We start from the raw sequence: 24767 nt of genomic DNA, 5'->3' as shown, positions 1-24767 counted from the left end.
CTTGGGCCACACCAGCTGGTCCCTGCTAACAGTGTGCTCTAAGGGGGGCCTCACCCAGCATAGCATCAGCTCAGCCTCTGGAGGGGCTGGAGGCAAAGGTCAAGCCCATGAGTGGTCAGTTGTGTCTATGGGAGCCACTCCTGAGAAAACCCTGGACACCGAGCCTCAGGGAACTTCCCTGGTTGCCAGTATTTTGTGCGTTTTGCCCCAGGTGGTTGATATGCAGGGAAGGGAACGCCATCCACTGGGAGAGGGCAGCTGGAAGCTCCGGGCCTGGGGGCTCCTGGACAGTTCCCCACATGCCCCTTCCCTTTGCTAAGTCAAGCGTGGCTCCTTTGGCTGTGATACAGAATAACCGTGAGTGTGGTGGCTATTCTAATTCTGGGGTCCTAGTGGATAACTGAAGTTGAAGGTGATCTTGGGAACCCCTGAATGGCAGCCGATCGTTTGCTCTCTGCTTACCCTGAAATAGCCAAGTGAAGGTGAGTGTCTAGTGCCGGCATTTTGGTACGGGGCAAGGTGTGCGTCGTTATCCTCTGTGGGGCGAAGAGAATCCACAGAGGATGCACCTGGTCATACGATTCAGCCAGTGATCCGGCTGAAGAGGTGAGTACTGTGGCCTTGAGCCTTCCGGTGGACAGCCCCCAGGGGAACTCAGGCGGGCATCTGGTCTACCACACAGTGGGGGATGCGGGATTGGTTCTCCCCCAAGGGCTCTGTCAGCACCAATGGCACTGGGCGTGCACGCGGCCCTCTGACTTCAGAGGCGCCCCCTCAGAGCACAGGAGCCGATTCCTTTAATAAGCAAAACCCCATTGGCTTTTATTACTTTGGGTGAAGTAAAATTTGCTCCTGCATAAGCAAAAGCTTCCTGACAGCCCTGTCGACGTGAGGTGTCCTATTTGAAAAGATATGAGAGGCAAGGGACAAAAATGCGAGGCTCCTCCAAGGCAGCTGGGGCCCAGCCGAGGTGACAAGGCGAGGACTCGCCCTCTAATGAAGAAGAGAGGGCCGTGCGAGAAGACACCCGTCTCAGCCCGGCCCTTTAGAACCCACTGACGGGGTTCATTTGCATTTAGATCTCCTCGGCTCCCTCTTTTCATCTGAAGACAAATCCTCACAAAAGGCTGCTTAATTAGACCAAATTAGATTTCCGCTCAGTGGCTTGTCACTCAGTACAAAATGCTGCTCTTTTCTATTTTGGTAATTATAGTCCGACCAGTTCGTAAGCGTTCGCGCAAGCACCAGAGTATGACTAGCATTCCTGATTTTGTGCAGAGAGGAGGAAAATTATTCCATTGCACCAAATCTGTCTATTTTATAAGTTGGATCAAGACCGTCACTGGAGTCTTTTACAATAATGAGGATTCTCACTCTTAAGTCTGTAATGATTAATTGTAGGAGCAGCACAGAGGTTGGTAATTTCCAAGACTAAAAGCTAAGTACAAACAGATTTCACATGTAGCAATTATAAGATATATTTGAAATCTTTGCCTGAGTTACGCAGCCCTGTTCCACCTAAAAAGCCGCCCATTAAATCATTAATAGCGCAGCCTCACCCTCAGTTACTGTTGCTCAGTGTCTCTGGCACCGAACGTCTTCGGGGGCGCGTGACCTTCTCTTTCCTGGTTCCCTCCCTCCGTCCAACGTGGAGTCTGGGCGTGTCCAGGGCTCAGGTCTAGGTCCAGAGCGGGCGGGCAGGTCCCTGGACTGGCCACTCCACGGCCCTCGACATCCCGTTGCTCACACACTGCCCGTTCGTCGTGCTTGGTGTCGCTCCGCACCTGGAGGACTTCTCACACACCTGGGGCGGTCCTCCGAGTGGCCGGCGGATTGTGCTAGAGAGGCCAGGGCTGGGGTTCCATGCCAGCGCGGCCCAGCGAGCTATGCTCTGGCGCTTCTGGTGGGGTGCAGGTGGGCAGGCATGCGCGTGCGGGTCACCAGGCCCAGGTGCTGCTGATGGAGACGGGACAGGTAGCCCCAACTCTAATAATAATTGCCACCCACCCTATTTAGCGCACCCTGCTCTGTGGAAGCACTGAATGCCTCTCTGCACACCAGACCCGTGACCTGGGTGGCGCTGAGAGGCACGCTAACGCATGGGAGAGCTGGCGGTGGGGCCCGGTCAGGCCGGCCCTCCTGCTTTCCTGCCTCCTCGTACGCTGCCCTCCTGAACGACGGAAGAACTGGTGGTGTAGATCTGGGGGTCTAGGCGTGCTCCAGGAAGAGAGAGGCAGAGCCATAGGGCGCCCAGGATGAGCCCACTCTGCTCCCTCATTCTACAGAAGGCAGCACAGAGGCCAGAGAAGGGGAGGGAGCCCCCTGCAGGTGGCCCTCATGGATGGGCCCTCCCCTTGAGACTCCATCTCCACCCCTCCTGGTTCCTGCCCGCCTGAGGCCCACAGTGAGGCAGGGCAGGGCTTTTCCACGTCACTGCCCAGCTCAACTCCCTGGGGACTCTGGGGATAGACTCCACACCCTGTTCTAGAAGACCTGCCCGGACAGCCCAGGCCTGGGAGGCGCTGCTTCTGTCAGCTCTCAGAGCACCAGGCACCTGCCCCGCTCACTGGCGCTCAGACGCAGCATTCCAGAAACGTGTGCTGAAGGCCTACTGTGTGCCGGGCACTGGGACGCCATGGTGAATGGGATGGACCTGCCCCTGCACTCATGCAACTGACAGGCAGCTGACGGGGCATGGCCGAAAGCACCCCCAAATGACCCGCCAGCTGCAGTGAGATGGTCCCGGGGGGGGGGGGGATGCAGAAGACCAGGTCGCGGGGGGTTCTAGCCAGGGCTGCAGACTCAGGGGCCCTTCCCAAGGAGGTGACGCTTAGCGAGGAGTTGGCGGGGGGGCCCCAGAGCAGATGGGGGAGGGGACAGACCTTCCATGGGCAGTTCAGGAAGCTGAACTGAAAGAAGCCAATGGTTGGAAGTGGAAAGAGAGGGTGAAGATGAGGCTGGAGCTTGTACCTCCAGGGCTCTTCCTCTATAACCGAGCCGAAGACGGACCCTTGGCAGCTCCTGGCTTGCTCATTTCTTCATAGTGGGCTGAGACGTGTTAGCTCAAAAGCCCACCAGACCAAACTCAGATTTTTACACAACAACCAGTTGCTTCAAAAATAACCCAAGGAAGCAGGTTTTCAGCCATGTAGGGCCCGCCTGCTTTGCATCCCACTCAAAACCACACCAGCATCTCCTGGCCGTTGCTAAGTAGATTCTTGGGGTCTTGAGACTCCAATCCACAGCCCTCAGATGCAGACACTCCCTGCCTGGTGCTGAGCAACATCATCCGGACACCTAAGCCCTCTCCCATCTCCCTCCCAGCCGCAGATCCCTGCCCGCCTCCCTTCTGGATGCTGGCCCCTCGCCGCCCATTAGCCCCTGGACACTCTCATGCTGTGAGGGGCTTCCCTCTCATGCCCCTCATCCAAGCACCACCAGTAAAGCTTGTGTGGGAATGCCGCTCATGGTCACGCGTCTCCTCGATCAGCCCAAATCCTCGAACTCACTCCCTGTGCTGCTGCCTCCGCAACTAGATTATCATCTATCTCTTTGGCTCCAAGGCACCAAACACAGGGCCCTGCGCCCCGACACAGCTGCTACTCCACCAAAAAAAAAACAAAAACAAAAACAGAGAGCCTTGCTTAGGTCCTCACGTCACCTTCCCCATGAAGCGGCGACACAGAACCAATCAGACAACGGCCCCACAGGCGGCCGAGGGAGCCCGTCCGCCAGCCGCCCAGCTCCGCGCCGAAATCAATAGCCGTCCTTATTAACAGGCTTCACTGCACAGCCCCTTCCCGGCTTCTGCCGCCGCTGTGCGAATGGGTCAGCTGCCATTTTGTGTTAAACTCCTTCTCATTTATTACAATACCAGTTTTTTATTGACATGGAAATAAAACTTACAATCAATGAGACGTTATGAAATATACATCAAACCAGAAGTCGCTGCAGCTGGCGTTTTCATCTGTTCTGGGGAAGGAACAAGGGTTTCGGGGGGGGGGGGGAAACACTGAACATTTTTCTTCCCTATTACATGATCCGGTTTTCAATGACTCTATGAAGACAACGGAAACATAAATAGAGTAACCAGACAGAGCGATCCCTGCAGCCGTCAGAACTTAAAACAGTTCAGTTTTCCTTTGATTTCTGCTTTAAGTTTTGAAAAGTACATAGATCATTCTGTGCTTTTTCTTTTTCGTTCTTTTTTTTTCCTTTTCTTTCTTTCCATTTTCATTTATCTTTTTGGCAGAGAGCCCTTTTCTGCGACCCGCTCCCTCTGTGGTCCACTGGCTTTGACCCTCGGCAGCTGAACTGACCGAATGACCAAGTGAACATGCTGGTGGCATCTTTTCTTTTTGGCTCCACCTTGGGGCTGAGGAGACCTCTTCCTCTGCTCCTTACTTCATGGCGGTCCAGAAACTTCCTCCTTTCCTGTTGGACGCCACATCAAAGCAGGCTCAGAGGTGTTCCTTCCTTTTCTGAAGTGAGCGGCCCCCAGGAGAGGAAGGAGGGAGGAAGAGCCCACCCCCCCCCACCCCCCCGGTGCACGGCATGCTGGCCACCCCAGGGTGCCTTACCTCACCATCTCGTCTGAACCCTGCCTTTGCACCCTGGGGTGGGGATGTGGGGCCGGTTAACCCTGCTTCACAAACGGGGAGCAGCAGAGACTCAGAGAGGTCACACAGGGCAGGAGCATCAGAGTCTGGACTCAAACCCATCTGTCTGGGGGTGGGAGGAGGGAAGGACACGCTGGGGAGGACCCCTGAGGTGACCTAGTTGAGTGATTCTCTTTTTTTCTTAAAGTCATAGAACCCACTCTTCAAAAGAAGTCTGCCTTGGAAACCCCCATAAATAACACAAGTACCGTAGGCTCACTGGGCCAGGTCAGGAGGGGACCCCGCTACCGGAGCCTCTCCTCATCATCCCCCCAGCTGCCCTGAGCTCAGAGGAAAGCCACTGAATCTCCAGTGTCCCCAGGCCAGGCAGGTGGGTGGGCACCCCACCCAGGTCTCAGGGCTTCCAGTCCACCCTCCTCCACCCTCCCCACGGCAGTCTTCCAAAAGTGAGGCCCCAGAAGCCAAGGGGGACATGACATGAGGCGGGACCCACCCAGTTTCACTGGTCCTTGGGCTTCCCTTGAAGCAAATGTTTCATGAGGACCCGATATGCCTCTGGCAGACATGCCTGCACCAGCTTCCTCCACCCGGACCGTTCCATCAACAAGGCCCAGCTGGGACATGACCTCTACTCTTCTAGTCCCAGCATAGAGCCCCCCCCCCACCCCCCGCCCTGCCTCTGCACAGTCTCACTTCCTTTAAGTTGCCCCACCTCGCTGTCCCCCCGTGAAACTCCACTCACACTTCTTTCCCTTGCCATACCAGAGAGAGAGAGTTACCCAAATTACTCTGGTGGGAGGTATGGCATATTCTTCTAAGGACGTGTGGGTTTTTCTTTTTACAGAGGCAAAGTTCCCGTGACATTAACCGTCAACCATTTGAAGCGTGTGGTTCAGCGGCACTTAGCGCCTTCACAATGTTGTGCCATCGCCATCTCTAAATAAGACAGCTCATCACCCCCAGAAGGAAGCCCCACGCCGTTAGGCAGTCACTCCACCCCTCCCCCGCTCCTGGGCAATCACTTAGCTACTGTCTCTATGGGTTTACCTACTCTGGGCGTTCCCCGTCAGCGGGACCCTACCACACACGGCCTTTCGAGTCTGGCTGCTTGCCCTTGGCACACGTTTCCCAGGTTCATGCAGTTGTCAGCAGATGTCAGTACCGAGTTCCTTTTTATGGCTGAGTAATATTCCACTGGGCACAGACAGACCCCGTGTTTCTCCACTCATCAGCGGATGGGCTCCATCTTTTGGCTCTTGTGACCCGCACTGCTGCGAACACATACTCGTTCGGACATCTGTTTTCGGTTCCTTCGGGTCTACACCTAGGAGTGGGCTTGCTGGGTCGGTCACCTGGTGACCCTAGGTTTAACTTTTTGAAGAACCGTCAGATGGACATATCAATTTCATAGCTGGTTTTCTGTTCACACCACTGGAGACAACGTGGCTGACCAAACCCGCAGGAGGCTCACGGGGACCGCCGCATCGCAGGACTACTTTTTATTAAGAACATGCCAGGCCCTCTGCTCAGAACTCCCTCTGCATTGTGAGATGCTCCACCAGCCCCATGAGCCGGGCCCTCTCATTGCGCCTATTCTGGAGGAGAGGAAACTGAGGCTCAGAGGTTAAGCAACCTGCTCAAGGTCCCACACAGAAGCCGGAGACCTAACGCGGGTGGCGTTTTGTTAAGCACTAAACTTTCCAGCCCCGGTAACGTGCCGAGTGATTGCTGTTTGGCTCCAGAATGTGGACAGCATGTAGGCTCAGCTCCTAACTACACGCGGCTGCGACTAGGAGAATGTGCGTGCCTGCTGAGCACGCCCAGCTGCGTGGGAGCACCCAGAGCGCCGCCCGGGCTGGGGCTAACCCGCCAGGCAGAGGTGCCCTGGGCTGCACAGCACCATACCCAGTGATTTCTGTTGTGGGGCTCGCGTTACCCCTCCTACCTCAGAAAATAGTCACCTGCATCACACCTTTGTTTATTTCCTGGGCACCCACCCACCCGTGTCCCCCGTGGAGCTGAGACCACCTCCTTCACTCATCTCAGCCTTGAACTGAAGGGATGGGGGTTGTCTGCACTTGATCAGTCAGGCACTAGGGGGCGCATAGGTTGAGTAAGTAGGTCGAGGCCCCGCAGGTGGAACTGGAGAGTCAGTGTCCACCCAGATGTCCAGATTCGAGAGCCGCATGGGAAATGAGGAGTTGACCCTCATTGCCTCCCTGTATCCAAGGCGCTACCTCTTTTGGGGGCTTCCGATTTTGCCAAGAAGTTTCTGGGAGTTCATCCCCTGGACAGTGAGTTTCCTCCTAAGAGTGACAGGTCAGTTCACAGCAGTAGATGGCACCGAGCTGGTTTTTATTGCTCTCATTTTTGTTTTTGTTTTTAAATCCAAATCATGGTGATTGTTCCTCCCAACCTCTCACGCTTGCCTTTTTGCAAACACTGCGCGTTCCCCCCTCATCCACCGAAACCTGCTGTTGAGTTACCGGCCCCCAGAGGCTGCGGGCTCCAAGCGACGCATCCGCACGCTCTGCTGCTGCTCGCCGCCTTCTCGGAGTGTAATCAAACATCAAGCTAAGTAGCAAATAAATCTCTCCATCTCTTAAGCTGCACAGCGAGATCATGTAAATGCAAATGAAGGACCTGGCTTCAAGCTGTCGAGGGGGAGCGGGGGGGGGGGGGGGGAGCGCCAGGGCCCTGTCACCGTGACCGCCTCCCACAGCAGGGGCCATACATCAGCGAGGACCGTGGGCCAGGCAGCACCCGGGGCGCCAGGGCTGCCCAGGAGGACGGGCGGGGGCCGAGTGCAGTAGCTGGGCAGGTGCAGAGGGGCCTGGAGCGTGCTGTCCCGGTGGAGCCTGGCCGCTCTAGTCGTGCTGACTGTGACAACAGCAGCAGGGAGACCCCTGTGCACAGAGCACCCTGGCCAGACGCCGCCCAGGGCTGTCTGTGGCCTGCGGACGTTTCACAGGTCCGGAACAGGGACAAATTAAGTGACTTGCCCAAGGTCGCATGGCAAGTGGCAGAGCTGGGACTCAGTCCTATGTGACGCTCACATGCTGGGGCCTCCCCCTCCTACCTCTTGGCACCCTCAGCCCCCATTATAAATTCGCAGCGGAGTTACAGTGACGTAGAGGAAGAAACTTAACTCTGACCCCTTGGCAGGTGTGTATGCCATAGAAGCTTAGGATGTGAGCCTGCCTGTGGGCTTCGTTAATTATAAGATTAAAACCCTACCCCGCACCAGGCCCCCACCTCTACCTACAGGCCCTCAGGACCAGCAAGCTCATGTGTTTCCTCCGAGGATTTTCTCAGCAATTTTTTTTTACATGGTCGTAACAATAGTCTACGTAAAATTTAAATCCTGCTGTTTTGTTTTTTTTTTTCCACTTGACATTATTTTATATGCCTTTGATCACAGGTGTCCGTAGGTGGTCCTCTGGTGCGCGGTGTGGGTGTCACCCCGGGCTCTCGGCTGCCGCTCACATGAGCCTTGCGGTGCAGAGACCCCGCTTCCGGGACGAGGCGCCAGTCCTCTGATGCCTCACGCGCCTTATCTCACGTGGTTGTTTATCTGGGGCTCTCATCATGGAGATAAATAAATGCGCCGTATGCTAATCATGATCACAATTTGCATTTATATTGTGCTCCTCGTTGGAGGATCTGAAGTCGCTTCCCAGTAATGAACTGCCCCTGTGTGAGCGGGGTGGTGTGTGTGTGCGCCTAGGCACGCACAGCGTAGCTGCCTGCAGATATTTACTTAACAACTACCAGGCCGTAACTGTGGGATTTCACGTAACTGCGCTTTAATAGGATGCAGGAAAGTGAGCGGAGGCTTTTCGACTGTGGAACAAAACATTCATTTGCTGGAGACGCTGGGCTGGGGGTTAACGTGCTACAAACAGTCGACGTGGCTGCCGGGCGGTGGGGGTGGTTCCGCTAAGGAGCTGCTCCTGGCCTGGAAGGCGGGCCTAGAACGCAGCCGAGAGCCCCCGGACAGAAAGCCCACCACGTGGAGACGCCCAGCGGCCTGTTTGTCCGGCAGGAGATCCTGCTCAGTCCTCCCATGGGGTTCACCCAGGCCTGTCTCTGCGGTGGCAAACGGGGACTGGTCACAACTTTTTACAGTCTACGGAGTAGAAAGTGATTAGGTTTGCATTGCAAGGCCGGGTCGCTTGCTTTGAAGCTGTCTCAGGACAATGGGCCTTGGCGAGATTCCAGGGCCAGGGGCCTTCCTTCCTGGGCCTCAGGTGACCTCAGAGCGAGACTGCAGCCTGCAGAAACGCCACCTGTGCTTGCCTCTGGAAAGCGCCGGCGGTCCTCGGGCTGGCGACTGGCTGCTCTCAGGGTTCCCAGCACGGGTTTGCGGGGCCCGGTCCTTCATGTCGGGGCAAGGAGGGAGTTTCGTGCAGAAGGAGCCCGGAGAATCCCAGGACCTCTGGGACCAGGGATGGAGATGGTTTTAATTAGAGCTGAGAGATGAGAAATAAGGCAGAGAGGAATGACATCTTAATGAGGTTTAATGAAGCTGTCTGCTGATGAGGACAGCTGTCACCCAGAGCTGTGTTCCAGCCAAGCCCCTGGGTGACAGAGCAGGCTCCGAAAAGAGGCGCAGTTGGAAAGCTGCAGAGGAGGGCGGGCTGGTCGGACCCAAAGCTGGGGCTCTCCTCCATGTCCACCTCTTGATTCTAATACCTTGGTGACAGAGGACTCGGCCAGTGGGTCACATTTGAGTAGCTTCGGATGTGGAGCTTCAGGGACGTTTCACAATCCCCACCATGCTGCGGTGTGCCTCTCAAAAGACCTTGAGGATTTTGCACACAGTGTCTTAGAATCCAGCCGTAAATATGAGACACACAAGGAGGGCTTGCATTTGAGGGCTGGAAGGGGTTCACCCGTCCGTTCCGTTTCTAAGCCTCGATTTCCCGCTCTGTACAGCGGCCACAATGTGGCCCCTCCTGGAGAGCTGTTGTGAGGGGTGCTGTGGGGTAAGCACTGAGCTGCGATGTCCAAGAGCCATGCTGAGCCCCAGCTCTTTACCAACTACCGGATGACATGGGGCAAGCGTGAACCTCTTTAAGGTTCTGATTTCCCAGCTGTAAAATGGGAAGCCTACCTCACAGAGCAGTGGGCAGAGTTCAAGGAGAAGCGTAGAAAGCCCTCCAGACATAGTAAGTGCTCACTTAGGGGACTTGCTAACCGATGTCCCAGGAAGAGATGCTCAATAAATGTTAACACCGGTCCTCATTTCTTTGCTTCTGCAGTAAAGAGAGTGGGGGGTTTCTGTGGGGCCCCTTGCAGGATGGGGTCTCCCAGGCCTCGTGAGGCCCAACAGCCCACCCATGCCATCTGCCCCAGGACCTCTGCATATCCCAGCTGGAGAGCTGAGGCCCCTCCTGCCTCTGGGCTGGTGGGCAGCCTGCTCGGGAACATGGGTGGTGATCAAAGCTGAGCCTTGTGACCACATCTGGTAAGTTTCGTGGAGACCAGGGCGGGACTGCCATGGAGAGGCAGGTGACCGGCACCATCAGGCCTCGAGTCCCTGGTGTTTCAATGGCCACCCATCTCAGATGCCTGCCACAACCAGCTTGCCTGTATCTAGAAGTTCAGGGCCAGCAGCAACCCCAGAGGTGCCCAAAGAACTGCAGACCCTCTGTCGGCCAGGTTTTCTCCGCGGGCGTCTGGAAGGCCTTTCGGGTTGTTTCCAGCATGTGGCTGTCCCACACTGAGGCACTACGAGCATTCTTAGACACGCCTGTGGGAGGACACGGCCCTCATTTCGTGGCGGTCCGGGGGTGCTACCAGGTCGGCCTGTGTCCAGCTTTAGTCGATGCTGCTCGACTGTTTCCCAGAGTGGCCACACCTGCTCAGACCCCCGCCCAGTGCGTGAGTGTTCCGGTTACTCCACGCCTGCGCACTTTAACTTACAGGTCTTGGCTACTGGGACATCCTTTTAATGACGTGCCTATTGAAGTCTTTTGTGCATTTCTCTATAGGATAATCTGCCCTTTTCTTGTTGATTTATAGCAGCTCTTTATATATGATGGATAAGAGCCTTCGGTCAGGTACATGAATTGCAAATATCTCGCTTCACTGTGTGGACTCACAAGTTTTTAGAGCTAGAGGCATCCCGTTCAGCTGTCCTTGCAAGAAGACAAACTCACAAGGGCAGGGGCTATGTGTCATCTTTGTCTAGCTTCGAACCCTGGGAACAGGGTGAGGTGCAGCAGAATAAGTAGAAAATGGAGATGCGTGGAGTGAAAAAATGAGTGGACTCCCCCAAGGATGATCTTTGCAGCCTAAGCCTCCGTGTGCTCTGGCGGGCGTTGATTCCCAGGCGCGCGGAGAGTGAGGCGCCCACCTCGCCCCCTCCCCTCCGCCCGACCAGAGAGGCAGCCAGCTCATAAGTCTGTCTGTCATCCTTCTGCCAGCTGGAAGTCTGCCCACCTGCACCTGCCCTGGGGGGGCTCTCCCAGAGAAGTCACATTTTAATTAACTTCCCCAGCAGTCATCCGAGAGGCCAGATCATTTTCATAAACAAATGAGAAGCCAGAGCTTTGTCTGCAGCTCCGAGTGCATCATGTGGAAGGAAGTCAAACAAACCGTCTCGCGAGGGTGCAGGTTCCCGCCTGGAACTCGGGACTCCAGGGCTCTCGAGGGAGGTCAGGCCTGGGGTTTGAGATGGAGAGGAGGCGGGAGAAAACTGACCAGGCCCTGTGGAGAAGGGAACAGACAGAGACTCCAAGTAGGCATTTCACTCCTTCGTGCACCCCCCCAACTGCGTAGCAGCGTCTATTCCACGCTGTACCCTGGGAGAAGAGGGTGAAAATAAGGACCCACGGGGGGCCGAGGGGGACACTCTGTCCCTTCTGCTCAGTTTTGCTGTGAGCCTAAAACTGCTCTGAAAAATAAAGTCCATTTTTAAGAGCCAAATTTTAAATGAACCTTAAAATAAGTAAATTGAGACTGAGCCCAGTGTCCCGGGCCAGCCAGGCTTCCAGCTGGTCAGCACAGTCACCGACTGGACTGCGCTGCTTCCTGATTGTTAGCGGCTCCGCTGCGACATCGTTCAGACACCGTCCCAGGCGCCCAGGTGAGGCGCACAACCCAGTGGATTTGGGCTCACAGACCTGTGCCGCCGGCACCACAGTGACTTTAGGACATCTCCCTTGCCCCCGAGAGGAGCCCGCTCCCCTTAGCCACCCCCGCCCGCCGCCCCATCCCCGCCCCTCCCAGCCACAGGCAACCTCCAATCTACTCTCTGCCCCTACGGACTTGCCTGCCTGAGATGTCTCATGGAAATGAAGTCACAGGACATGTGGTCCTTTGTGGCTGGCTTCTTCCATGAGGACCATGTAGTCAAGGCCCATCCAGGCTGTAGCAGGCACTACTGTGTCATTTTGAAAGTGCCCCGAGGTGGCATTCAGGGCCCTATGATGTCACATGCAAGGAAGCTTGTCTGGGCTAGGGGCAACCTGAGAGGGCTTCCCAGAGGAAGAGGTTTTCATCCCAGGTGTTTATTGAGCGCCTGCTATGTACCATCAGCAAAAGGATGGCAGTAAAAGCCGTAGGCTGGGCTGTGTAGTAATGTACTCTCTAGGCAGGCTGGCCTATGCATTCATGGACACCCAGGTCACTTCAGTTCTAGGCCCCAAGCGAGTGTCACCAGACAGTAAACGTCACCAGAGCCAGGTAAGGGAGCGGCTGCTATGAACTCAAGGGGTCCAGAGAGCTTGAAGAATGAGGGCCGGTAGGGAGGGAGGGCCAGGGACTAAGAGCCTCCCAGGAGGCTGGGCTGCCTGCAGACCCTTCAGGGAGTGGACCAGGCTGGTCGACCCAAATCGCGGGGCCATGTCGGGGAGTCTGGGAGTTGAAGCTGCAAGGATGGGTGGGGTTGGAGGGCACAGGCCTGGTCGGCCAGCCCCCAGGGAGGAGTTTGCAGAGGGTCCCTGATCCCTTACCAGAGTGTGCTCAGGTCCCTGGGGGCCAGGGGGATGGGGACATCGAAGAGACAGGAGAAGGAGGAAGAGGGAGAACTAAGTGAGAGGAATGTATGAAAAACCGAATATTGTACCTGGAATGTGGAACCCAGCATGTGCCCATCGATGGTGAAGAGGGTGATGGCCGCCCAAGCACCGTGCGGAAGAGGGCCCTGAGCCCGGGGACCTCCCGGAGCAGCCAGGGTGCCGTGTGAGCTCCACCTGGAGGCCCGGCGAGCCTGCCCCCGAAATCCAGCCCATCGCTTCAGAGCCCCGGACAATGGCTCAGACTCTCTAGGTCTCAGTCTCCCTGTTCATAAAATGGGGGGTTTAGTGTGATGGAGAATACACAGAGCAATGTCCTTCCACACCGCAGCGGCCCCGAAGGTTGCCCAGAGGGCCTGGGGTAGGCGGGCTTCCGGGGTCTCCCTGTGCCTGAATTTGCTGAGAAACCACCAGCCCAAGATTCCACCCCTCACCTTGCTCTCTGTGCTTTCCCCCCAACAGGCTGAACTCGGGAAACCCCGGGAAAGAAGCTGCAGCCTTCCTGGCATTGACTTTAATTACGGACTCTACATCCGGGGGCTGGACGGAGGGGTCCCTGAAGGTGAGAAGCGTGGGAGCTCGAGCAATTGACCTAGGCTGGTCACACAGCAGCTGGCCCCACTCCCGGGAAAGAGCCCAGGGGCCTGTCCTACTGCACAGGACAGAGACCACAGCCTGGGCTTGGCTGAGACAGGGAGGACCCAGCAGGGTCCGGGTTGAATGTGTCAGGGAAATAGGAAGGAACTCAGCCATGTGGAACCCTGTCCCCAGGCCAGTGCTCTGCGCCGTTTCAGCTGTGAGCCCAGAGAGGGCTCAGGACCAACCCTCTGATCGCCCACAGGAGGTCAAGGCCAGGTGCACCCAGCTCCAAGCAGCTGCCCTCTGGAACCTCTGGGAACCCTGACCCCTCCCTGTCCGGGGAGCCTGGCAGGGCTGCCCCACGCAGGCTCCAGGTTGGCGGAAAGGCACAGGCCCCGCGGGCCCCCTGTCTTCCTAGTCAGACAGCACGGATGGCTTTGCTTCCCAGACCGACCCCCAGTCCGTGACCTGTCTCTCCCTGTCCTCAGCCATTGGACACTGGAATGTGTTCAAGCAGCAGCCCATCCGCTCCCATGAGCTGGCTCCAAATTACATCGCTATGAATCGTGGGGCAGTGAAAGCCGGCCTGGTAACTGCCCGGGAGAACTTCCTCTACCATCAGCTCAACAACATCCGCATCAGCGACAAGGACGACCGGCGCTTCAAGAAGGAGCCGCCCTCTGTCCCTCCAAATATGACGTTCGGGATACGGGCACGGTAAGGTGGCTGACACCTTAGGCCCACCCCACCCCCTGGTAGGCTGGGGAGGAGGGCTTAGCAGTGACTGAATTAGTGACTTATGTGGGAACAGGGAAGGGCAAGTGATCGGGCCTGACCAATCAGTCTCCTTCACAAATCTTGCTTGGTCACAGTGATTGGTCCAGAGGCCGTCATGTGGCCCAGGTCCCAACCATGGCATGTATGGATTCCTATAAAAGTAGAGTGTGGCTGCACATCATCAATCTCAATTCAAACAGCCTTGGGTTTTTTTAAGGGCACTTTGGTGGCTCACATGGTTGAAAAGCCCAGCATAGAGCTTCAGGCATAGCTGGATCCAGGCAATCAGGCACTGTCATCAGTGTTTGGGTGGCCCCCAAGTCTTGGCTATGCTTCGCAGTTTCGGCTCCATTCTCTGACAGGCTTCTTCCTCCTGAGACAAAAGAGCCGGGATCAGTTCCATCCTATTCTCTTTGGGACCCCAGAGGGAAGGGTATGGGAAGTACAAAAGCCTGGAGATTAAGATGCTTTGGTCCAGCTTCATGCCATGCCTGTCCCTGAACCAACCACTGTGAGTAGGGTTTGTGGAATACACTGATTGGCCATCCCTGAGTCACACGTCTGCCTCTGAGCCAATTGCTGAGGCCAGCAGATTGATCCCTTGCCCCTCCTTGGCCTAGAATGCTTATACTTTAAAATATAAAATATTAAACTACACAGACATTCGCGGTCACCTATTTAAAACAGGAAAATAGAAGCTTAGGGAGGTGGACTCACTTTCCCGAGGCCCCAGAGCAAGCTGTGACCAGACAAGAGCCAGACGTGGATCAGGCTGGCGGACCCCCTGCCCGGTGCTCTCCGCCCTTTCTTCCGCGTCCCGCCTCCTCGGGACCGAAGTACAGCGCGAACGCCCGCAGTTTCTGGTCCTGGGGCTCCGTTTTTCTACCTACAATGGAAAAGCCTAAGTCAGCTGGGTTCAGAAAGGCGATCCATTACCATCGTGCTTTCAATATAAAAATCTTAAATTGCCGTAAAACCGAGGGGCTGCAGTTCCAGGGAAAGCACGAGATGGAGTGCCGGCTCTATCTTCTGTGATGGTAAATGGGCTTTGCATATGCAAATTGAATGGATTTTAAAATGGTATTTAATGACAATTTTCGTAGCAGACGTTAACATTAATTGCACAAAAATGAAAATGCTGCATTAGGTTGCTGTTAGCGGCAACTACCGCGGCCATAAAGCTTTATCTTTATCAGCAGCGGCCGTTGCTGATGTGACAGGGCAGCCCGGCAAATTGCAAGCCAAGGGGCTTTTATGGAACAGAACTATCCCCCAAAGCAGGCCCCAATCAGCATCAATTTCGCTTTATTTCTCCGTAAATGGAGGTTAAATGGCCGCTGCAGAAGCTTTTACTGAGAGGCCCAACCTGCCCACAAAGCCCCTCTACCTCACGACATAAATGCAAGGAGCAGTTAAAAAACCATCGCCCCTCTGTAATGGGGCTATTACTTTAAAGTTATGGGCTGAGGCCCATTCCGCAATGATCACCTTTTACAAGCCTCGGGTGTATTTATTTCTCTGCTTTAAAAGCATGTTTAAAACCAAGTCCGATCCTGCCTGACAACCCGAGGGGTTGTTGGGGTGACCTGGTCCAACGAATAAAGAGAGAGACCAGAGAGCCCCATCTACTCACAACTCCAGATGTGTCAAAAAATCAAAATGAAGTCCCACCTTAGACTACGTACAGGAAAGGCTCCCTGGAAGCTGGGCGTGCGAGCCAGCTCGGAGGTCATCCCCGCCGCGAGAGATCAAATTCTGACCGCACCCGGCCCCCAGCATCGAACCCTCTCGCCCCTTGTATATTTTACAACGGACGAGGCAGACAGATGGCGCGGGCACCGCATACCTCGACCAGCCTGCCGCCCCGCCTCTCAGCGCCAGATGGGACCCGAGCCTGAGCTGACGATGGACGATCAGTCACTTCCTTTCCAGTTAGCCCGTCCAGGTCCCCATCCACACCACGGCTCACAGATCATCACCACATTGGCAAGGTTCACTTCCGTCACCCACCTCCGTGGCCAAGAGGAAGAGGAAGTGGAGACCGAGGCTCTCACCTGGAAGAGGGGCCCCATGTACACAGAAATGTTTGTTTGGCACAGGTAGTAATTTTTTAAAAATTCTTTTCAATGAGGTACCACATTTTAAAAGTCAGGAAATTACTCGGATTTCCCAGTTTTCTTAATAAGTCAGAGCCGGGCCAGCCTGCATGGGTGCTCCTGCCTGGCGCCGGGGGCTGGGGCTGGGAGGCAACGCCCCCTTTGGATGGAATCCATGCGTGCTCTTCTGTCTCTCCCAGCCGCCCGTCCCCAGCCTGACCCCCACGTCCACCAGCTGCCTGGTCCAGCTGGGCGCCGAGTTCACGGCCACTGGGAACCACTGGTCATCACGACCCCTCAGCTAACTGCCGCCTCTTTCTGCCCTCTGATTGCGGTGGGGGCCGCCCAACTGGAAGCTGCCGTGACGTGAGCTCATGCAGGCACTTTGACGCGTAACTGCTAACCCTAACCTCTGTCCTCTCGGGCCGGTAGCATTCTGCTCGCATCACAGGGCAGGACAGGGAGGGTGCTGCCTGTGGCAGAGCCTGGGTCTGCACCCTGCCTGCCGGCGCTTTGAGGACCACACCTGCAGCCCCAGGCAGCGGGCCAGCCCCTGCACTCTCGGATCTCAGAGTTCAAGTCAGGGGAGAGTTTCAAATTTCCATTGCTGGAGGGGAACGCGGGTCTCAAAGCATGCTGCGACCCAAGGTCCATCGACAGACGTGTCCAAAGGTCAGGAGTGTCACTATAAGAGAGGCACTTAATTATTGATGCTTTTTAATAAGTGTTTGCAAATGGTCACATTCCCTCAGCACATCTTAATCATTACTGCTCCTAATTGGTCCAGCCTCGTCCATTATGATGAGTCAGGGACGATGGAGGGTGGGGGAGGAGCAGCAAGATCTGGGCAGCAGCTGGAGCTTCTGGCAGATTCCAGCCACCCAGGACTCGGCCACCACCCTGCCCAGAGCCTCATGCCACACACAAGGCAAGGATGCTGCCAGGAGGACCCATCACTCTGTCAACGAGCAAACAGCCCCCTGCGTGTCAGGGTCTGACATGAGCCAGATGGACAGTGGGCAGACCCGGCTTTGAACTAATAATGGCAACTATGTATTATTATTACTATTACATGTCAGATGTTGGTCTGAGCACCTCTGGATGCCTCCTCTCCTTAAATAACTCCGAACTGCGTCCGTGAGAGTGAGCTGGGAACTGGTACGTCCCCGCCTTACAGAAGAAGAGACAGAGAGTCAGAGAGGGGAAGTCATTTGTCCCTGGCTGCTCTGCATGGGGATCGGGATTGGCCTGGCCTAATCACCCGTGACGGTGATAGTGGTGCTGATCTGCCTGCCCAACACGCACAAGGATGGAGGTGACACAGGCAGAGACGCTACCTCCGTTTTTCCTGCGCCAGAGGGGGACTGAGATGGGCTAACTCGAGGTTGTGTAAGGCCTTTGGCGTAACCTGAACACATCAAAGGAGCCCCATGCGCTTCCCTTTTTTTTTTTAATTTATTTTTTATTGTTATTCAATTACAGTTGTATGCCTTTTCTCCTGTGCTTCCCTTTTGATGCGTCCCTTCCCTTCACCTTCACCTTCACCTTCAGTGGCTCCTACATCCCAATAAATAAACTCCTTGATGGGGCACCCAGCCCCTCCCCTGCACTGGGCGCTCACTCCAGCGTCCCTGCGCTGGCCACCGTGCCCTTGCGGAAGAGGCCTCGGTGAATATTTGCTGAATGGACAAATGACCACATTGCAATCTGAGTACGAAGCCAGTAGCAACATGCAACCTGGGTAGAATACTTGGCTCATCTACTGATTCGCCTAGTGCAGGCCCCTCCAATCCCGGTGCTGGAAGCGTGCAGACCACAGGAAAAGGAGACACAGGAGGAAGCAGGAAATTCCGCCCACCCAGCCATCAGATGCATCACAGCCTGACACTGACAAATGCGAAGGGTGGAGGAAATTCTACAGGCTGTTAAAAAATGTTTGCTGCCTGACAGGTTTTTTGAATCTCCCTGCCAAGCTGATTTATTTTACAAATTTACAATGGGCCCATCCATCACTCTGGGTTATTTTCTTTCTCCCGGAGCCAACGGCCAAAATCCCAGCCACCCACCCCAACACCTCTGAAATAATAACAAGCCTCTTCCCAGGCAGCCGTCCACCCCCCCCACCGGGATCCACGGCTGTTTCTGAGCGGGAGACCAACGGGTGGGTTATTGGCGGGCGGAAGCCCGGCTGAATGAAACCAGGCTGACCACAAGGGGGAGCAGGTGGGCCTGGCAAAGACCCCCTGAAAGGCCCCTCCGCCCGGCAGGAAGGCCCCTGCGCCCCAGCCTGCTCTGTAGCACTGACAGCAACTGCAGTTAAATAAGACGGCTGGCTGGACTTGTTTTTTTGTTCTTTTTGTTCTTTTTTTACGTTATAATGATACAAAAGTGATACACATTCAGTATAAGCCACGCTTTGAATTTTGAATTTTCTTGCGACACTGAGCAGGACAGGGACCACGAGGGTAAGCGAGCAACACCCCGCTGGGCAGGATCACATGCTTTCCCCACTCAGGATATTTGCCACTGACGAGGGCTCCATCCTAAGTCGAGGGGCATCCGTGCCCTCTGCTTGACGCCAGTGTCCTCACCCGACAGCCAGGTCCCAGCGGGGTGGCAGGCACAGGCGGGTGTTGTCTGCCACTGCAGCATCAGACTCTGGTCCCCAGGAGGCGCTCACCGTGTATTCGCTGGGGAGAAATACGGTCCAGGGCCTTCTAAGGCTTCGAGGCAGAGTCATTGGAAGTGCAGAGACAGATGGGGAAGCCTGGAGTCCTGTGTCACGTAGCAGACTCTGCTGTGCTCCCCGACGGCGGGCGCTAGGAGTCAGTGCCGGGGCGATGCGGCTGCGAAGAGGGAGTGCGTCCCTTGGCCAAATTAACGGCGGTAGCATGTCCGGAACAAGGGCAGTGACGTGCCCCCGCTATTCTGCTGCTCAGGCCACACTTACGTAGCATCAAGTCAAACAATGCGGGATGCCCTGCAATCGGGGGAGGCCCTAAACAGCCGGGGGGAGTCCTCAGGGGGGCGGGTGGGATGGGGGGAGGAAGGCACTTTGTACAAAGAACACAAGGAGAGTGAGGCCTTCCCCGCCGAGGGAGGAAAGGTGTGGACAGCCCTCACCCTCTGAGGCCCTGCTGTGGGGGCCAGGGAAGGGCTTCACAGACAAAACACGGGCCAGTGTATGGGTTTCGGGGGGCAGCCCTCACGGCTTACACGTGCAGAGCCCCCATCTCATTAAATCCTCACAACTCGACCCAGTAGGGACTGTGATCCCCGTGTTATAGGCGGGGAAACTGAGGCTCAGAGAATCACTTGCCCAAGGCCACCCGGCCCACCAGTGACAGAGCCAAGACTGGAGCCGCGTCTCCTTCCAGGGCTGCCGTCTGTGGGCACAGGCTGCTCGCTTCCAGGGGGCAGAGCCGGGCCCTGGGAGAGGGAGCCCTTGCTCACCCCCAGCCCTGTCCTCGGCGGTGCGTCCGCAGCAGCGGGACGGCATCTGCAATGAGTCACAGCAACCAACAGGCCAGTGTGGATGAGCACGTGGTGGGGGCCTGGCTGTCCCCAGAGTAAGCCAATTAATCCTTGCTGCAACCCAGCACCTCCATTCATCCATGGGGAAACCGAGGCATGGACAGTGTGTATGTCCCTTAGCAAGAGGTCACAGGTGATATGTGGAAGTGCGGGGACTCAGGTCTGGGCAGTTCACACCAGGACCTGCGCACTTAGTGGCTGGAACAGATTCTTTTACAGGAGGTGGAGGTGTTGGCTGGTACCTCAGACGCACCCATCACTGCCCGGCCAGGGCCTGGGACACCCCACACTGGGTCCAACAGGGCATCCATCCTCCTCACAGACAGCTGCCTCCTTGGGCCAGATCGGGGGGCGGGGGGGGGGGGCTACTAAAAGAAGCTCAGGCAGGGACACAAGGCTGGGCTTAGGTGTGGTCTGAGGGCCCCACCCTCTCCCCCTTCCCTGCCTGGCAGCTCAGGCTCCCTGGGACCCCTCCCGTCTCCCCAAATTCCTGCTCACTCCATCCCCCTCGCAGCTTTGTTGCCAGAGCCAGGAAGCAGACATTTTTCATGCTTTGCCTTTTTTCCCTCTCGGCTCTCCTGCGGCCCAGGCAGAGATTTATTCCCGGCCCAGGGCTCATGGCACGGGGAGCAGGCAGGGCCTGTAATGGATGGGCCGCCGCTCCCCCGGGGCCTGTCCCGCCCGAACCCCATCATCCATCAGGAGCTGCAGGTGCTGGGGTCAGCGCTAACGAGGCCCAGCCGCTCCCCCTCGGGGCCTCCCCAGCCGCTTCGCACGGCTCTGCTCCTGCTTCTGAATTTTCCAGAGCTGGGCCTCGCCTGCCCGGGAGTGGACTCCGTGCCTGGCCTGGCTGCCCCTCTCCTCGCCTTTGTGGCCTTCAGCCTTGACAGTCAGAGGGGTTGCTGGGGTGCGGCCAGCCCTGCCCCTCCGGGGACCTGGTGCCCCCTACAACATGGGGCCTGGAGACACTGAGCCTGCTGGGAGCCTGCCGGACCCCTTGGTGCCACAAGAAGGGCCAGGCCTCCAGCGACACCAGCCCGGGCCCCGCTGCCACACCCACTGACCAGAGAGCCAAAGACTCCGTGGAGTGAGCGTGTTCTGCGAGAACCAGCGCAGACAGACCCGTGTGTCCATTCAGCCTGGAACCCGGGCCTGCGTTGGTTTTGAGGAATAACAATACCGGCTCCTGTTCACCCAGCTCCTATGCGGCCGGCGACGGTGCTCCACTCACAGCTTCTCACGGGATCCTTGGAACAACATTTTGGTAGCAACTCTCTTGTCCCCATTTGTAAAATGGGGAAACTGAGGCCCAGAGACAGCATCCACAATCACACAGCCACACTTCTTCCTCCATCCACGCGGCGTGTTCGTTGAACGCCCGCCCGCGCTGGGACGCAGAGAGGACACAGGACACGGAGTGCGGCAGGCGGCAAAGGAGAAACGGCAGTGTGGTCTGTGCGGCTTCCGGGCGGGCGGGGGCAGGAGAGCAGGCACAGGGGGACTTTGGGTCACGTCTGACTTTGCTTCCTGCTGCATCCCGGGGTCTGGAATACAGGTGGTGCTCAATAAATGCGTGCTGACCAACTGCGTGAGCAAGAATCGATAGCTTGGCTGCGACCCATCCCTGATGTTGGAAACGGCCGATATTCTAATGCCAGACACGAGAGACAGCCCCTCTCTCCAGGTGCCGAGCTTCAGCTGCTCGTTTCCTGGGGCCTCTGTAACGAACCACCACCAGTGTGACGGTTTAAAACAATAAAGTCAAGCTCTCATTATGGGGACCCCAGAAGTCCAAATTCAAGGTGTGACAGGGCCGCACCCCATCTGAAGACTCTAGGGGAGCATCCGTCCTTCTTGTCAGTTCCAGTTTCTGGCAGCTCCTGGCACCCCTCGGCTTGCGGCCACATCCGTGTGATCTCTGTTCTGCGGTCACATGGCCTCTCCTCTGTGTGACTGTGCCTTCTCTCCGTCTCTCATCAGGGCACCTCTCGCTGGATTTAGGGCTCACCCAGATAATCGGGGGGTCTGGTCTCAAAGTTCCTAAGTCAATTACATCAGAAACCACCCCTGTTCCAAATAAGGTCCCTTTCACAGGTTCTGGGGGTTAGAAAGAGGACATACGTTTTGGGGGCCACCCACCGTTCACCCTGCCAGAGTCCAAAGCATCTTAACACAAAGTCAGAAAGTCCTGCGTTTTAGAAATCGCTCAGTTTACATCTGTCTTTAGCATCGTTATTTTACAACAGCTGCCCCTAGGGTCTTGTTACTTGTTGCCGTTAGAGTCTAAGCGCTTTCCGGAGGCACAAACAGGTTTGCCGGCCTTTCTTCTGCGTTTATGAGGAAACTCTCCAAACAAAGAGAAATTCCGAAGCTCCGTGAACCCACCACATGGATTCCACACGTTACCCTCTGGCCGCATTTGCTTCCGACCCCTTTTTTAATTATTAAAGAAATAAAATATAACAAATACAGCTTGAAGCCCCTTCTCACCCTTTGCTAGCCCCACGCCGCCCCGCCCCGTCCTGGGGCCTCATCCTGAGGTTGGAGCTCGTGTGCCTACCCTCCAGGGTTTCTCATTTCTGCTGTCCCGTCAGAGGTCCTTAAATAATGTATATTATTCAGTGTGATTTCATACCATCAACCAGTTTGCACAGCGACCTGCTTTTTTTACTCCCCACGTTGGCAAATACCACCCTGGTCAGCATTGCGTCTCCCACTGTGGGTGTCCGCGTCTCCCATCGCAGGGCGCTTCCCGTTTGCCCGATGACCTACCGCTGGGGTGTGGGATCCCTCAGGGCCCAGCAGACACAGTGGGGTTGTGGGGATGAAGCCGACCTCCTCGGCTTACGCTGGGCTCCGCCATTCTCCTCACTGCACTCAGCACCTCCCCAGCAGGGATGCCCAATTTGCCACTCACCTTCTCCCCAGGTGCCAGGATCCCCCAGCCCAGGCGATTCCTGAGCAGCCTGGAGGTCACTCTGTTCCCAGCCGTGTCCACTTGGCTCCGTCAAGCCTTCCCTCCCCAGAGGGGCTCAGGCCACAGCCAGCTGCCCCAGGAGAAGGTGGGGGTGCACGGGGAGGGCCCCCAAGGTTCGGGCACAGGCATTGGGTTTAGGAGAAGCTTTCTGAAAGCCGTCCAGCTCTGCCGCCCATCCTTGGCCCACCGCTGGGCGCCTGTGCGGGGCGGGGGGGGAACTGCTAATTGAATTCACCCTTGTGAAAAATGCTAACAAATTGCCAATGACCTCTTAGACAAATTTAGAAGTCAGGAGTGTGCTGCTCACCAAGCCTCCCTCCTCTGTCATTAGCTTTTATGTTGGATCCGCAAACAATTAAAAACTAACGCAAGCCCAGAGGTCCTCTTCTCTAATTAGCTCTAAGAGTCCTGCCGGGGAGAGAGCCTCAATTACCACCCCTTCCTGCAGCCTAGTTAGGAAAGACAGGCCCTGGGGCCAAGGAGGGACAATTAAGAGGAAGGTAGCGGGCAGGAGGGTGATGAAGGAGCTGTAGCCCCCCTTGGGGCCAGAGGTGGCCGGCCAGCCCACCCCAGATGGAGGTGCTGGTGGCGGCCAGGTTGGAGCATCCTCCACAGGAAAGGCTCAGGGCTGTCACCGCCTAGGGGTGCCAGGACCCTGTGGGCCAGACTCTCCTCGTGGGTGGGGGTGTGCACCCTTGGTAAAATGCAGGCTCCTGGGCCCCAGCCCAGGGGGCAATTCTTCTCCACCCTGAAGACTGAGCATCTCTGGCCTCAGCCTGAGAGGAGGAGAGAATGTTTCAGGGCAAATCCTGGTCCAGGCCGGGTCCCTGCATCTTTTGGCTCCCGGGCAATTTTCTGCCACCGGACTTCTGGGAGCCCTGGGCACTCCCGCTTCCATCGGCCCTTGCTCCGCAAATGTGTGTGTGTGTGTGTGTGTGTGTGTGTAGCTAAAATTATGTAATGGCTGCCCTGGTATAAAGATGACTCTAATCCAGGCTGGATTATTACCTTTTCTTCTGATTTAAAAAAGATGAAAACATTTCCATGGGTCCCTAATGATGTCTCCAGCCCGGGCACCGTGCCTCTTGGGCCCTGGCTCTTCCCTTCAGGCCTTGACACCCTTTGTTCTCCCTTTAAGGGGGTTTCTCTCTTCTCCCACCTGGCCCCATGCCTCCACCCTGTGACTCCGCTCCTCCAGCCCCCCCCTTTCTGGAGGGGCACAGATGAAGCCCCAAGACTCCAGACTCAACAAAGCTCTCTCACGCTCCCGTCTTGAGGGACCGTGAGCACACCACTTCCATCTCCACGGGCCCCATTTCTCCACCTGTGAGTGGGGTAATATTACCTCCCATGTCAGAATAAATGGTGTGAGCTCATCAGGAAAGAGTCCTTTGAGCTCTTGGGAAGAAGGAGAGACACCAAATATTTCTGTGATTTAAGAGGGATAGAGCCGGGGCTGTAATTTCTCACACCTACAGAGGCCTGGCAGGTTACAGGGCAAGGCCCGCCCTGTGCGAGGCAATAGGGGGCGGTGGGGACAGCGTCAGACTGGAGTGCCCGCCTGGGCCAAGGGGCAGCACTGGTCAGCTATTGACAAGTGAGAATGTGGGCCCCGTGTCCCCACATCACGTGGCGCCTCGTGGAGGGAAGCCAGGTATTCAGACTTTTATGTGCATTCTCATTTAAAAAAATGGTAACACGAGTTTTTAAAACGCTACAGGCCCAGCTATGCCTGTCGGCAGGCCAGCCACGTCCCAGAGTCTGTATTGCCACACACGAACCCCGAGCATGCCACTCCGTCCGGTTAACTCTCTCTCAGTGGTGCACGGTCAAAGGCTCAGTGGTTCCTGGTCAGCTTCTTTGTCGGTAAAATGTGGGGTGTCATCATAGTGGTTCCTACCCAGCAGGGCTCCTGTGAGGGTGACTGGATGGGTCCCTGGCCCGTGTGTGCAGCGCGGGAGGGCGGTGGGCGTGGTTAGGACAGGCACCGGACCCGACGGGTGGGGGCAGGGGGTGCTGTGAGGATGGGCTGCTGTGCATCTCGTCTATGGTGGTGGGTGCGCAACTACCCCGGGGATGAGGTTGCAAAGAAGTCAACACACACCAATGAGTACCAGCAAGTCTGGGGACATCTGCTTGGGGGGTGCATTGCGTCAATGCC

At 56.4% G+C, this 24767-nt stretch overlaps 1 protein-coding gene across 1 annotated transcript in view; it reads left to right on the top strand.

The window, feature by feature from the left end:
• CFAP77 (cilia and flagella associated protein 77) overlaps positions 1-24767 on the top strand; it is a 102382-nt gene that overhangs the window by 44017 nt on the left and 33598 nt on the right. Inside the window, exons 2-3 of the mRNA XM_024562007.3 lie at positions 13106-13205; positions 13711-13939. Coding sequence (XP_024417775.2) covers positions 13106-13205; positions 13711-13939 — 329 coding nt within the window. The remainder of the gene's footprint in view (positions 1-13105; positions 13206-13710; positions 13940-24767) is intronic.

Source organism: Desmodus rotundus, chromosome 1, assembly GCF_022682495.2.
Source record: "Desmodus rotundus isolate HL8 chromosome 1, HLdesRot8A.1, whole genome shotgun sequence".
Classification (NCBI taxonomy): domain Eukaryota; kingdom Metazoa; phylum Chordata; class Mammalia; order Chiroptera; family Phyllostomidae; genus Desmodus; species Desmodus rotundus.
The sequence above is the reverse complement of the archived record's forward strand: the minus strand, read 5'-3'. Positions and strand labels throughout refer to the sequence as shown.